Source organism: Dendroctonus ponderosae, unplaced genomic scaffold, assembly GCF_020466585.1.
Source record: "Dendroctonus ponderosae isolate FM_Combo_2020 unplaced genomic scaffold, Dpon_F_20191213v2 Dpon_F_20191213_6, whole genome shotgun sequence".
Lineage (NCBI taxonomy): Eukaryota > Metazoa > Arthropoda > Insecta > Coleoptera > Curculionidae > Dendroctonus > Dendroctonus ponderosae.
In genome coordinates this window covers 9,284,335-9,299,318 of record NW_026018814.1, presented here as the reverse complement: position 1 = coordinate 9,299,318, position 14,984 = coordinate 9,284,335, and the positions used below count along the sequence as shown (strand labels likewise).

General features: G+C 33.5%; 3 protein-coding genes and 1 non-coding gene across 7 annotated transcripts; 2 read left to right on the top strand and 2 right to left on the bottom strand.

Moving 5' to 3' along the window:
• Window positions 1-205: 205 nt before the first annotated feature.
• Window positions 206-5,789, top strand: LOC109545004 (lipase 3). Of its 4 annotated transcripts, none has more exons than XM_048667756.1 (4): window positions 206-290; window positions 2,240-2,983; window positions 4,386-4,562; window positions 4,962-5,789. In XM_048667756.1, exons 2-4 carry the CDS (start codon window positions 2,656-2,658, stop codon window positions 5,744-5,746), a joined length of 1,290 nt encoding a protein of 429 aa, XP_048523713.1. In that variant the 5' UTR covers window positions 206-290; window positions 2,240-2,655; the 3' UTR covers window positions 5,747-5,789. The 4 variants fall into 4 exon arrangements, with proteins under 4 accessions (XP_048523713.1, XP_048523714.1, XP_048523711.1 ...); XM_048667757.1 differs by having other exon boundaries at window positions 213-294; XM_048667754.1 differs by lacking the exon at window positions 206-290 and adding an exon at window positions 1,569-2,121.
• Window positions 5,790-6,646: 857 nt separating this feature from the next.
• LOC109545003 (E3 ubiquitin-protein ligase TRAIP) lies at window positions 6,647-10,004 on the top strand. Its single transcript, XM_019915472.2, has 7 exons — window positions 6,647-7,709; window positions 7,771-7,986; window positions 8,314-8,574; window positions 8,636-8,758; window positions 8,925-9,174; window positions 9,253-9,372; window positions 9,429-10,004. Exons 1-7 carry the CDS (start codon window positions 7,597-7,599, stop codon window positions 9,675-9,677), a joined length of 1,332 nt encoding a protein of 443 aa, XP_019771031.2. The 5' UTR covers window positions 6,647-7,596; the 3' UTR covers window positions 9,678-10,004.
• On the bottom strand, window positions 6,817-6,888 carry Trnaq-cug. Its single transcript has one exon. It is a non-coding gene; the product is annotated as a tRNA-Gln (tRNA).
• Window positions 10,005-11,898: 1,894 nt separating the features above from the next.
• On the bottom strand, window positions 11,899-13,292 carry LOC109545035. The gene is made up of 3 exons (XM_019915514.2): window positions 13,027-13,292; window positions 12,597-12,793; window positions 11,899-12,539 (listed from the first exon to the last, which is right to left on the bottom strand). The coding sequence occupies exons 1-3, from the start codon at window positions 13,232-13,234 to the stop codon at window positions 11,997-11,999; spliced, it is 948 nt and encodes a 315-aa protein (XP_019771073.1). The 5' UTR covers window positions 13,235-13,292; the 3' UTR covers window positions 11,899-11,996.
• Between the last annotated feature and the right edge of the window lie 1,692 nt (window positions 13,293-14,984).

The window sequence follows — 14,984 nt, the reverse complement described above, 5'->3', positions numbered from 1 at the left end:
GTCGTGCAACTCCTTTATTTTAAAACTCGTTAACAAGAACTATATTTTCAAAGATTAGCGCGTTAATAAATTGAACAAAATAATTACCTTTCTGGTATTGCAATTGAAAATAATTTTAAATTAATATTTTTTTCTTGTCGGCTAAACTGCACATTTCCCTCCACTGTACGTCACAATGACACGTAGTATCCACAGAACCTAGGGGGGATATTTTGTGGTAGTATCCACGACAACCACAAAAGTGTTTGAATACAAAACAGTACAAAATACAAACTTCTATGCAAGTCAAAGTTAGTAAGTTTAATGCATTCATTTCTTGTTCTATGGTTCCTCCTTTCAATCTTGTTCTATGGTTTCATGTGAAGCGCATGAATATAAATAATGGGGATAAAGTGAAGTATATCACCTCGTTTTCATGATTTATACATACATATAATGTCCTAGTACTATTGCCTTTGAAGTTGGTTTCAAAATATCAAATTATTAAATTGCTAATCAATATAAGTATGTACACTTTCGTTAAAAAACGATAAAAACTACTTGGGAAAAGCAGAAGACTCTCGTGTTAATCACAGCTAATCGTGCAAACTCATCCAGGGGCGGATCCAGCTTTAGAGTTAAGGGGGGTCAAGTACTAGAAGTTCAGTGTTTTGTTGTCTATGAAATTAGAAAAATAGAGGGGGGGGGGGGCATGGAAAAATTGGACAAAAAAGGGTTCTAAAGATATTTCTGAATAATCTGTATCGCTTTACCGAAGTAATTCTGATGATTATTCAAATCTTTCAAACGGTTTCCAGGATATCGACTCGAACTTCGATAACACTTTAAAGTTTGATATTTTTTCTGAAAATTTTTTGAAAAAGTCTGGGTACTGAACGAATCTGTTGAAAATACACTAATGAATATTATATCGCTTTTGAAGTATAAATAAAAATGTACAAGAAATCATTATTAACTCTCCGCTCTTAATTTTTCCATTGAGAATTAAACAAATTATTTTTCAAACTGTTTTATACTTCTTTTCAAGCGTTTGCTTCTTTGCGTTGCTATTTCTCTAGACATTACGAATTTCTCATCAAACTTAATTAGTAAAAGACGCCGGTTATCGAACAGTTCGGAACAATAGTCCGCAGCAATACGTAATAGTCCAGCGATAGTTTTTGGTCAAAAGAAAAAATGACCTTAACAGTCCTGCTTCTAGGGCCAAAAAGTATCATCAGTTAAAAAATGTGCACTCTTCAAAGATACACTCTGTATAATGTTACAAAATATTTATTTGCAACGTTTTAGCATCATTTCCTTGAAACGTTTCAGCGCAACTTTTCAATGAAACGTTTCCGAAGTCGGACATAGGACAAGTGATATAGCAAATTTAACTTTTTTTAAATGCTCTTAATATTTTTTTCATTATTATAAATTATATGCATGTCCCGGAAATTAAAAACCTTAAAAAATTAGGAATATGACTCATTCCTGTTTCCTATTTTCTTCATTTGCGCGTTATAATAAACATCATACTCAACTCGTGAATCAGCGTAATTTGTTGCTGTTACACTCCAATTAGTTTATTAATCATCAATACTTGTATATATTTTTAATCGGCATTTTGTTGAACTTTGTCTTGAAATATTGACGCTGAAATCAAAATTTGTTAATTTTCTCAAATCTTCTAATCGGAATTAACATGTGACTGTGTGAAGTGCAAGGTGCCTTGTTTACTAATTTCTAAGAATCTGATGCGCGACAGCGTGGACAAGGAGAACTTTTAAAAGTTTTGCACGATTTTTACATCCTTTTGGAACATAGTTTACGCTCTAGGATTTTCATCATTGAACAGTTGCCAGATTCAGCTTAGGTCATGTCCGCTTTTATGTTTCATCTTCCTAAATTTGCGTTTTGTCCAGACAATTTTTTGTATGTTGTATTATTTTACATTGAGCCGTTACCGAGGAAAAAAAAATAAAAATCACTCATTTTGCCAAAATATGATACTAAATTTTCTTATTAGAGGTTCTCAACCATCATCGACGAAGATTTGAAACACTTTTACACCCTGAAGTTTAAATCTTCGGGATAAGGGCACATTTATGATTTAATTGTAAAACTAAAAATGAACTTTTAGTAAGTACTTAAATAAGTAATAATAAAAACACACCCAAGTAGAGAATTTTTAAAATGTTACTTTTATTTAACGAACTTTCATTACATAAAATACTTTTATTACAAAAACTGGTTGCAGATACCAAAAAACCACAAGACACCAAATAGTTTCTAAGCAAGTGGGACAATCAATTTTGCGCCCTTGGAGGAGAAAAGCGGACATGACCATAACACTTTCATCAGATTTGACTTCGTTTATATGAACTTTAGTCATGAAATATGTTAAGTGATGATATAATGACCTTTTTCCGTATGTACGTATGTACTTGATATTAGGAAGCACCATGTATAATTTTAAAGTAAGCAGGGAGCAACAAATGTGTGGCAAATAAATTGATTGATGATTAAAATAAATAACGACTAATAATAGAATAACATAGGCCAGTTAACTGAAGTGCGCGATCGATGCTTATACTGAATACTGACCGGCGAAAGCAAATTGCAGTCTTTCCTTGACCAGCAGACATCAGCCCCAGTATATTGCTGCAAATAAATATGGAATTTATCGCCATTGTAGTGCTGTGGATGGTTAGTTTTACATTTGCTCGAATAGAATACAACGTTAAAAGTCGGGCAGAAAAACCAATTTACTTCGAACAAAACGGGGTCGATTGGCAATTCGATCCTGACATAGACCTGGATGTGCCCCAGATCATTCGAAGACACGGATACGCTTCAGAAACGCACGTAGTTGAAGGTAAAGATGGGTACTTGCTGAAATTGCACCGGATTCCTGGACCTAAAGGGGCTCAGCCGGCTTACTTACAACATGGACTGTTGGGGAGTAGTGCTGATTGGGTTTTGAATGGAAATACAACTCTAGGTAAATATATTTGGATATTAAACTTATTATATTAATTATATTGGACCTTAAACACATAAACTTATACAAAAGTAATCGAAAACAATCTCATGTTCAATAAATATTTTAAATTATGGAGAAAGATGCCTAAAATGAGTATATGTAAATTATGGGTATTTAAGCCAAGTAAAAATGGTTTAACTATAGCCGAAACTTTGCCACAAAAAATACTGATTTTGTTTTCTGCCACTATCTATTGACCGATAAACCCAAGAACCTAAATAGGCATTTTTTACCAATTGCCATCACGGTCACTAGTAAATCACATAAAAATGTTTTTTGAGAAGTTCAGATTTCTATTGTTTTATAATAAAGTAGATTTTTTGCTTCATAATAATTTTAAATTATGATTTACTTTCGATAGGAGCTACTTAGAACGGTTTTAGTTTCTTTAAACTGTCGTCCTTTTGGATGATTTAAAGTTTTTATATGTTATTTATAGGTTCTTGGTATTTGACGATTGTGAACATTGATAGTCTTTGCATTTGAGCATAAAATAAGCACATACACTTTAATCAGCTAAAATAATTTAAAATTTTAGCCAAAAATAAAAATGTACATTCTGCAGGCCTTCAATGTTTGGTCAGTAGTCGGTTTTCTATTCCAATCAATTCAATATTAAGTACCTACTTTCTTGTTCACCAATGAAATTAAGCTTAAAAGTTTGAATTAAATTATTTGCTCTTGAATGAAGATGAACAGTTTTGAGTCTTGCTACTTAGTTATTTTTCTTCAAAGCGCTAAAATACATCAAATATAAAGTTATAATTTAGTCTTGACTGCAATATAATATTTAGGGTTCAGAACTGTTTTTATTTATTCATTCATCTAGGATTATTGCTTCATAGTCAAAAAGGTTACTTAAAAAGGTTACTATTTGTTAAATTTAAACAAGTTTTTCAATTTTTAATTTAAATGTTACTTTTAAATTGTGGATATCTCATTTTATTATTTGTTTTGGGACTTTTTATGACTTAGATTATTTGAAATTACGTTTGCTGATTAAATAGTATCTGTGCCTATTTGGTTCTGAGATGCAGAAAATCAAGGAAGTACCAACTTTTAGCTTAAAAAAATATTATAAGGGGAAAATTTAATAAGCGGCGAGTCGAATTTAAACCCTCTTAGTAGTTAAAGTCATCCGATTTTATATATTAGGAATTCAGTATTTTTGGTCAATGAGCATCATGCACACTAAATGCACAGAAAATGTAAACTTATGTTAATGCAAGTTTCAGATTAGAGCAAAAATATGAAGAAACCTTCAGGTTTCCTATTATCATGCAACAGAAATCTGCGAAACTTTGGCCGTTGAAATTATATTCAATTCCCACTAATGCAACATTCAAAAACTCCATTTCAGCCTTCTACCTAGCGGATAATGGATATGATGTCTGGCTAGGCAACGTTAGAGGCAATACGTACTCCAGAGCACATGTTTCGCTACCAGTCGACAGTGCCCAATTTTGGAACTTTAGTTGGCACGAAATGGCCATCCAAGACTTGCCGACTATTCTATGTCATATCAGCACATCCACTGGTAATACATTTAGGTCGTTGTATCTGGAAACGTGTTTTGCTTTATAATTTGATGGCAATATCATTTTAAATTGTCGTTCTTCAATTGCACCGCAATGAGCAACTAAAAATCCTGGATTTTGTTCGCTTGGATAACTGTATCATCCGCAAATATATTGTAGTTCTGTTGGCTCTCTATTGATTTTGATATAAATTTTTATAATGGATAAAGCATGAGGCAACATCTGTTCGCTGATAACGGCATTTCTGGAGAAGGTTCATTGCGGTTTTGCGCGTTCTGAAGGTGCCTTACGAACATGAGGCCTCATGACACAAAACTTTTCCTATACAACTTTGCCATATACAGAGTATTAAAAAGACACATACTATCACTCCTCACGTAAAAGTGATTACATTTTAGGAAAATATGGAGAGATAATCTACATTGGCCACTCAATGGGCACAACCATATCCTTCGTCCTGGCCTCCACTTTACCCGAAGTAGCTGAAAACCTCAAGCTGATAGTGAGTCTGGCCCCGACGGCTTTCATGACACACTTACGGAGCCCCATTAAATACTTGGCTCCTTTCACGGATGATATTGCCTGGATTTCACGGCACCTCGGAATCAAAGATCTGGCCCCATCCAACAAACTAATGAAATTTTTATCGTACGAGTGTGAAATCAGCTACGGTAAAGAGATTTGTCAGAATTTGCTTTTTGTGCTCGCCGGATTCAATAAAGATGAGTTTGATATAACGACGTTGCCGAAAATAAGTAGCCATGATCCAGCTGGGGCCTCGACCAAGACACTGCTGCACTATGCTCAAGAGATTCGAAACAAAGGCAATTTTCAACAGTATGATTACGGGCCTACAGGAAACTTGGAAAAATACGGCACAACAACACCTCCATTGTATAAATTAGAGAACATCAAGCTACCGGTATATTTGGTTTATGCAAAAAATGATATAATGACTAGTTATGTGGATGTGGAAAGCCTGTCTAAGAATTTGACGAACCTGGCAGGCATGTACTTGGTTCCCAGTGATACTTTTGGTCATGTAGACTTTATTTTTGGAAAGCATGCTTATCAATACGTGTACAAGCCCTTGGTTCAATATTTGAAAAAGCATGCTGTCGATTCCAATGCTATTAGGAAACCACAGAAGCCACTTAGTATTTCAACTTGCCGGGCAATGTAAAATGTGTGTATGTTTTAATAAGCTTATAAACTGATTTGCTGACTATTTTAGTTTCCTATTCCTATATCCTGGTTAATACACAACCACATACACGAATAGCGATGCCAAGTTTCTAGGAAGTTTTCTTTTCGATGCTGATAGCATGACTCAAGAATACTTTTATTTTTTATTACAGTGAGGGATTTCTTATCAGACTCAATGAGGGAAATACACTTTTTGAATCACTCACATTATATAATCTTCTTCTTAATATTAAGATTAATCTGATTTACAGAACTTTTTGGGAGATATAACATTAAACATGGACAAACGTAAAAAACGCATTTTTGCTTCTAACTGGCAGCTCTTAAAATGCTCTTTTAAAAGGTTCCTAATCATTTTTAAGATATTGATCACTGATTCCGAGATAATTAAAAATGTTCTATATTATATCCAATAATTCAACAAAAATTGAACTTTTTTGTACGTTAGAAACTTTGCTTGATGCATGAAGAGAAAAAGATGGGGTCGAAAGCTTTATTTAACAGGTTTTTTGGACTATTAGGATACAGTCTGCCGTTTTTGAGGTAAACGTTTTTTAAGATTTCATTTTTTGCTTCAGTCTTATTCTCAATCTTATCAAAAATTTCTAGATACCTAGACCTAATTATTGAAAAATAGTCTACTAAAATGTAGGCAATCTTTTTAGAGCTTAGAAATTCCTAATGAAAACTAGCTATATCGAAAGCCTTTTATTAGGACTGCTGGAATATTTGCAATCCTCGAATGTTAGAAATTTATTTTTCAGAAACATCCAGAAGCATCGGCAAGGCCAAAGCCCTACCCAACCGCGCTTTTCTATCAAAATTAAAGTGAATAAAATAAAGTTCAACGTAAGAAAAAGTAAGTAGTAGTAAGTAAATAAAGAAATAAATAGCCTTTTCCAAAATATTCTTGCGATAAATGCAATATTTCCTTTCTAAATATTGGTGTAAAACGACGAACAAAAAATTTTCAATGTTTTGGACTCATTCAAGATTTGAGGGGTACGTTAAATTTGATTTACATAAGCTAAAAAAGTAAAAAAGCTAAGGTCCCACCGAGATTTGAACTCGGATCGCTGGATTCAGAGTCCAGAGTGCTAACCATTACACCATGGGACCTAATATGAGGTGACGCCTACGTCACGGGTATATTAAGGGAATGAAGTATAGTGGTAGCACTTTACATACAGGGTCACTCAAAATTGCTGGCATTCTTTTTAAATAGGTATGAGGTTTACGTGGAAAGTACGAGAATATTTTAAAGTAGAAAAAGTGGCACGATGCATTCAGACTAATATTTGTTGACCATCGTGTGAGCGTTATCGCAAATTTTTGGTTAGTTGTTAAATTGTGCTCTTCAAAACTTAAAATGTGGAAAATTATCACGATGCCTTTGTTTGGAGAACCTTTAAAATCGGGATACATATTATCAAAGATGTGTAAATCGACACACCACAAAAAATTGAAACTTTATAACAGTTTAAAGTTATAGAAACTGTGAATTTACATTTTTTGTACTCCGTTATTTGCGTTTGTTATTTATTGAAAAATCTACTCGGGGGCTTAAAACGGTTGTCTACAGCGCAAAAACTCCCCCTTTGATTTTGATTTTCGGTTATTCTAGGTCACTTCTAGGTTATATTTTGTTTGTCTGGATGACTGTTAGTTACAAGTTTCTATTTTCTTGTGTTAAACTAGCTTATTTGTGATTTATAAAATAACACAGATTGAAAGATAAATACATCGGTAGACTTTTCCAAATAAGAGCCGGCCGGTCACCGGTAGAATTAAAATACCTGAATTAAATGTGACTGAAATCGGCAAATAATGCATATAACCTGCGTAATTTGCAGTGATCTCTTTGCTCCCAGTGCAGATATTTATTCTACACAATGTGGGCACATTTTCCACTTTACCTGTTTACTGCAATGGATGGAAAAGTCAGTATGTATAACATAAGAATAACATGTTTTTAACAACGGATTGGTTTTCGCTTTTCAGCTCTAAAACATGTCCACAATGTAGGAACAAAGTGTCGTCGAAAAACCTTATTCGTTTATTTGTTAATGTTGCTACATCCCAGGGCTTGGAGGCTGATGTCACATTGTTACAGCATAAATTGGACGGTGTAGAATTTACTATGAAACTCAAAGATCAAGAAATCAAGGCTCTTGCCGTTAAAAATCAGGAAACGATGAAGCAAAATAAATCGTTGAGGTAATCATGAATGATCCAATTAGACTTGCAATATTATAGCTTGCTTTTGGTGCTGGTCCATAAAACCAGTATGGGGATATTGGGAACCGCAAATGGTGCAAAGTTGGTAAAACCGAGAAATAGCTGCACAATTGAAATGCAACTTATTTGAAAAATACTGCAGTTTTTAACGATTTCGCCGATATTTGCTGTTAACTATTCAGTTTCACTTTGATATTTTAGCTTTCCGTAGTTATCAGACTTACTACTTATCAATGCTTTCCATTAAAGGGCTTTGTTGAAGTCGTCCCATTCTCAAGTTGTAATTGTGTGTATATTTCCTCCTAGACATCATACCAAAGAGTTAGAACACGGAGAAAAACGCTTCGAGTCTATAATAGCCGCCCAGAAAGAACAGATTAAATATTTCAAAGATCAAGTTCAAAATTATGATCGATTACGAGAAGAAAATGTGCGACTGAAAAACGAAATGAAATCCTTAGATCAGATACAAATCGCGCTTGGTGGAACAAGGCAACAAGCTGAAGACATTATTCGGAATGAAAACAGCATTGAATCGTTGGGCCTTTTAGCTTCGATTTTAAAAAAGTACGTTTACAGTGGTCGAACATTAGATAAGTAATTCGGATTGATTTTTTGTTCTTTTCAGATCTTTGCTTGATTCTGATAGCAGAAAAAACTTACTACAAACTGAACTGAGAAAGTCTAAAAATGAACTAACCCGAATCAAACGGCAAGAAGCAGACCTGCGATGTGAATATGAAAGTATAAAGTAAGTATTGCATATGAAACTTAATGAATTTTCCTTTAGAAAACTAGACTCGAAAGTACTCGTTTAAAATATCTCACGGGAAAAAGTGCGTTCATTTTTATATTTATCAGTTATAGAAAGGGAAAATTTTCGTATATGATTCCTGAATACTGATTGTTACGTTTAGGCAACAATTTGAATCTCTGAAGCGCAACAGCGAGAAAGAAGTAGCATTTTTAAAAGACAAGTTTTCGCAATTGGCATCCAAAGCAACCCAAGGCACCGTAAATGAATCATTTAATAATAGCATAAGAAGATTGATTAAGGAAAGTCCAGTGAATTTCCATCGAACCCCTGTGTGTAACCGAAGCAGTCAGGATTTTATAGATTTGGATGACTGTGTTACACCACCGTGTTCAGGTGCATCACAATCAGTGGTAGGTTTTGAGCTAATGTTAACCACTAAGATATTATATGGCTACTGTTAAATTTTAATATTTAATAATAAATTTTAGATCGAAATTAACGATTCGTCTCATGGAGATATAGCAGACGACTCACCTCTTCCCGCTTCCAGCATGGGAATGTTTGGAATCCAACGGGCTAAAATGCTTGGCACTGACACTAGCTCGAAGGTAAGTGAACAAAATTTCAATAAAACGCAAAAAAAATTCTTAATCAATTGTTACAGTTCTCGATTTTTAAATCGAAGCAACCGTCTTTTTCGGAATCTACTAGCAGTAACAAACTGAAAAGTAACAGTGTAACATACGACGGTTTAGGTGGATCCAGTAAAGAGGACATTTTTCCAACTCCAATGGGCGTGAAAAGATCAAGACCATTAAAAATAACATTATCTAAATTGAAGAAATTGTCAGCTGATGCAGGTAGAAGCAGAAAACCGGCGTCGGTTTTTACCAATTTTCTTGATTTATCTTAGATGCATTAATATAGTGCTTTAATGTAAGTTTTTTGCAATGGTTTTACATTGTTCTAAATGATTATGCTGGTCAATTTACTTAAGTATTTTTTACATGTACCTTTTTATTTATCTGATAATTATTTTTGTGAACACTGAACCATGGTTTTTTGTTATCCTCATTCCTCGTTAATTCTACTGAACGTTTACGGGTATTTAGTCGATTCTGGATTTTTTGCAAATTTTTAAAACTCAATATGTAAATCCCGCTGTAATTTTGCTATGCCTATTTAAGTTTTGATCTAATTCTAATCCAAAAATATACTGTATTTACGTTTACGTTAACAATTTTTGTTTTTCTCTCATCTTTACCGCTTCTCCCATTAAATACTGCAAACCATTCGGTTTCTATTTTAATAATAATTTTATTAATAATTCTATTAGTGTTTTATTTTACCTTAATGAAAATACGTTCGGAAAACGAATTTTCTGTAAAACAAAATCTTTATGGAATTATTTTTCTAAATTGAATAGGCAAGTGACATTAAGGCGAACGGCACTGAGTAAGAGCACAAAATAAGCAAGCTTCTACCATTATCAGGAATTAATTGAGAATTATTTCAACTTGGTCAACTTGGTGCCTTTTGCAGGTTTATGTTTGAAAATGCATTTATCTGGTTCCAAACGGGTTGCGCACTTGTGAAGGCGTGGAATGAACAGAGAAAACTCGTTTTTGAAACCTCCGAAAGTTTCAATTTTCCACCATAATTCGAAACTTATGAATTTATTCGCAAATGGTAATTTTTTATGAGTATTTTTGTAGGCTTCTGTTTCAAAATTCTTTTTTTTTTATATTTTTAAGTTTAATACTTGTGGAAAGCTACTTCAGATAGGAAAAAGTCGCTTAAAAAAACCCTGAAAGTTTGAATTTTTTGAAATTGACAATTTTTAACGAGCGTTTTTGTAGGTTTAAATAAAGTTGAAAATACGAATCTCTAGTATCAATTGAGTTCTTCGATACTTCTGAATCGCATTGAATAGTGAAAAAACGCTTTTGAAACTCCGGAAAGTTTCAATTTCTTACAATAGCGTTTTTTCGCAATTGGACCAATTTTTTATACACTTTTTGTAGGCTTCTGGTTGAAAATTCGTATTTCTTCTACGACTCGAGTTATATACTTAATTTTTCGAAATTGACACGTTTCAACGAGCGTTTTTGTAGATTTCAAGCTTATAATCTGTAGTATGAATCGAGTTAGACACTTGAATAGAAAAAATCAATCAATTGCCAACCGTAATTAAAAAATGTTGGAGAATCTCTTGTAAGAATCGAGTTGGATACTGGTGGAGAGTTGCTTTAGATAGGGAAAAATCCTGAAAGTTTCAAATTTCCATCTTTAGCACGAACTTTTGGGGATTGTTTCGAAATTGGTCAGTTTTTAATGAATATTTTTGAACGATTTTGGTAAAAAGAACAATCGAGGTGGCTACTTGTGGCGGGTTGCATTAGATATAGAAAAATCACAAAAAAATCCTGAAAAAATCAAATTGCCTCTGTTATCAAGAACTTTTGGAGATTTTTTCGAAATTCACAAAATGACAACAAGCATTTTTGTAGATTTGTCTTCCACCAGGAACGTTTCTAGCCTCATAATCTTAATTTAGACGCTCAATGTTTAAATAACTTTTTGCATACATTAAACAAATACATTAACAGTAACACAGAACTGATCAAGGTTGAAATAACTGAAACGTACGTATTGTGGAATTGGTGATTAAAGTGCTTAAAACTAAGAATCTAGAACAATTTTACACCCAGGAAAGTTATGAACAAACCTATTTGTAATATATAGTTTCCTTAAAGCGCAATTTTGCATTATACATTTATACATTTTTTTATTGTTGAGTCAGTGGAATAGAGTACTTAAGGTAAACTTGTGTCGTTTTGCAAGTGGTAAAGTTTCCTTGTATAATAAAAAATAATACATATTACCACAATGATTATAGACGGTACATTTACCAGAACATTGAAAAGTTTCTTGCAGTCGGTGCCAGGCGCCATTTAAATTGTCACAGTTTTATTTTCTATAATCTTGAGTTGTGGCCAGATTAAAAGCCAAACGGTTTGTGTATGCATTAAACTTTGTCGCCAATGTTTCCACATTTGAATTAAAGTTTATTTTTCGTGTGAACAACTGAAAGAATTGAGTTGATTTCAACTATATGGGATACTAAAAATATATTGCGTATATGAAAATTTATTCTGATACATTGAAACGGTACTGGGACAATACAAACCGCCAAAAACCATGTCACGAGTAATTTGGGAGATTATGTTCGTTAATTTACTAAAATTCCTCTGGATTGTCTTTTATCGCTTCCGAAAGATTCGCTGGATTGCTTTCGGAAAAGTTCGCTAAGAGACTGGCTGGACTTTACAGCGATGATTTTTTCATTGGAATGTTGATTTGCGTCTTCACCGCCTTGGTGCCTTGTTACTTTAGTGTCGTGATTACTTTTTGATAAACTCATGTTTGAACAGCGATATATCGAAGGAATGTGTTGATCGGGGTATACGGAACTTTTTAGAGCCCGCTTTGCGGCATTATAATCTATCATGCTTTGCAAACTCGGCGGTGGAAAGTCTGCGAGTAAACTATTACTGTTTAGTTCACTTTCGAAGTTTTCCCTTAAAGCGTTTATGCTTTTCTTGATGTCTTCTTTCGACATGGATTGGAAGGTTACACCGCCATCGCTGTTCAAAGCCTTTTCTAGTAGAGTGGTTAATGATTGAATGCACGATTGAATCCCCTGTTCGCGATTTTTCCTTTCCTTGTCTCTACGTATGTATTCACTGGGGGATATCGATAGTAAATGGTCAACCTGAAAGTATGAACAGTCAATACTCCAGCGCAATTTTTTTCATACATTCGCTGTTACTCTATCTGAAAATGTGTGCCTCAATATAGAATCGCCCTTCGATAACAGCCAGGAGTTATTTTCGCGATTGTATCTTCTTTGCAATTTCGAATTCGTCGGCTTGTATATTTGCGGTCTTTGGAAAACTTCGGGTTTTTTATGAAACACCTGCGTGGCTTGCAATGTTAATATGCTGTGCAAGGAGTAACTATCCGATTCTGAAACATGGTGGATAGTAGTAGAAAAAGCAGATTTTTCTTTAAGTATTCCTGACGCTTCTATTGATATCGTGATTTGTACGAAATGAATAAAAACATCTTTTATTTGCGATGCATTCTGTAAAAGAATTCGCATCTTGAGCTATTTGAAGTAAAATTTAAAAGCGGATTTCTCTTTGGAAATAAACCTATTTATTTTAAAATTTTCTTATGTAAGTAGACAAATGGCTTACCTTTTACTGGGTGTTTTAGTCGTAATCTGGCTGCGGCTTTGGCGTTTGTCCTACGCACCAAAGTGTTAACTTCGAATATTAACAAACAATGTACAATACAAACTACAGAAGCCAATAGGGATTCTATGGCGAAACTAGGAAAGGATATTATACGAACGTTTATGGTACTTGATAGGATTTTTACAATATTTGCAATAAATTCGTCCATTTTTCCTATTTTACCGCAATTTTGACTACGAAATGTGACGTTTTTGAAAGTGACACAATTTTTTTGAAAATTTGAGGTCATCAGATTGGACGCTGAACAGGTATAGAAAAAGTATTAAATCAAATGAGTGAATATTATCCTACACTACCGACAAAAATGGGAATATCAAGTTTTAATCAAAAAAAATCCCAAAAGTTCCTGATGATGGTGCTAAAGAGATTAACTTTTCAGATATAAATCTTCAAAAACGCCCATTAAAAATATCAGGATTTTTTAACCGACTTTTCTTTATCCAAAACAGCTCTTTACAAGTAGCCAGTTCGATCGTAACAAAAGATACGATTTTTTTATTAATTTACAACAAATTAAAGCCGACAAAAATATTTTTTAAATATTCATCAAATTCGAAACAATCCTCAAAAGTTTTGCAGAAGATGGTAAATTGAAAATTTAAGGACTTTTTAAAGTGACTTTTCTCTAGTTGAGCAACCCTTATGGAGATACGAATTTTGAACCATGAGTATGCATAAATTTGATTGACCAGTTTTGAAAGAACGAATTAAAAATTGATCAATTTCGAAACAATCCTCAAAAGTTCCTGCTGAAGGTGGCAAATTGAAACTTTTATGATTTCTTTAAAGCGACTTTTTCCTATATAAAACAGTTCTCCACCAGTATCGAACTCGATTATTACAAGAGATACGAATTTTTAAACATAGGCCTACAAAAATACGCATCGAAATCGTCCAATTTCGACAAAAAAACCCAAACGCTCTTAATTATGGTGGAAAATTGGTATAAAAATTTCAGTATTTTTCAAAGCGACTTTTCCCTATCTGTAAGTAACTTTCCACTGGTAGATATTAAACTCGATTCGTTCAAGAGATAGGAAATTTCAAATGGAAGCCTCCAAAAATACTCATAAAAAATTACCAATTGCGAAAAGATTCCCAAAAGTTCCTAATTGTGGTGGAAAATTGAAAGTTTTAGGTATTAAAAAATGTTAGTTCACTATTCAATGCGGTTCAGAAGTATACCTCAATTCATACCGGAGATTCGGATTTTCAACTTTAAACCTACAAAAACGCTCATTGAAATTTGTCAATTTCGAAAAAATTACCAAAAGTTCTTGATGTCTGGCGCAAATGGAAACTTTCAGGGTTTCAGGGTTTCAACTCAGTTTGTACAAGAGATAGGAATTTTCAAACAGAATCCTACAAAAATACTCATAAAAAATGACCAATTGCGAAAAAATCTCCCAAAGTTCCTAATTGTGGCGGAAAATTGAAAGTTTCCGGTATTTCAAAAGCGCCTTTTCACGTTCAATGCCGTTCGAAAGTATCGAACTCGATTCATTCTAGAGACTCGGATTTTCAACTTTAAACCTACAAAAACGCTCGTTAAAAATAGGCAATTTCGAAAAAATTCCCAAAACTTCTTGATGCCCGCCGACAAATTGAAACTTTCAGGTTTTTTTAAGCGACTTTTCCCTATCTGAAGTAGCTTTCCACAAATATTAAACTCTATTTGTACAAGAGATAGCAATTTTAAAACTGAAGTCTTAAGGTAGTAGTAAATAATATAAATATAAACATAATAATCTCCGTAATTGTACAGTATACTATACATTCACAGTTAATAAAATACATACTAAATTACCAGATTTACTGTTTGATTTATATTAAAAATAATTAAACTCTCCTATCAATAAGATTCCACATACAAAATATATTTAAAGAAGTGCCTGCAC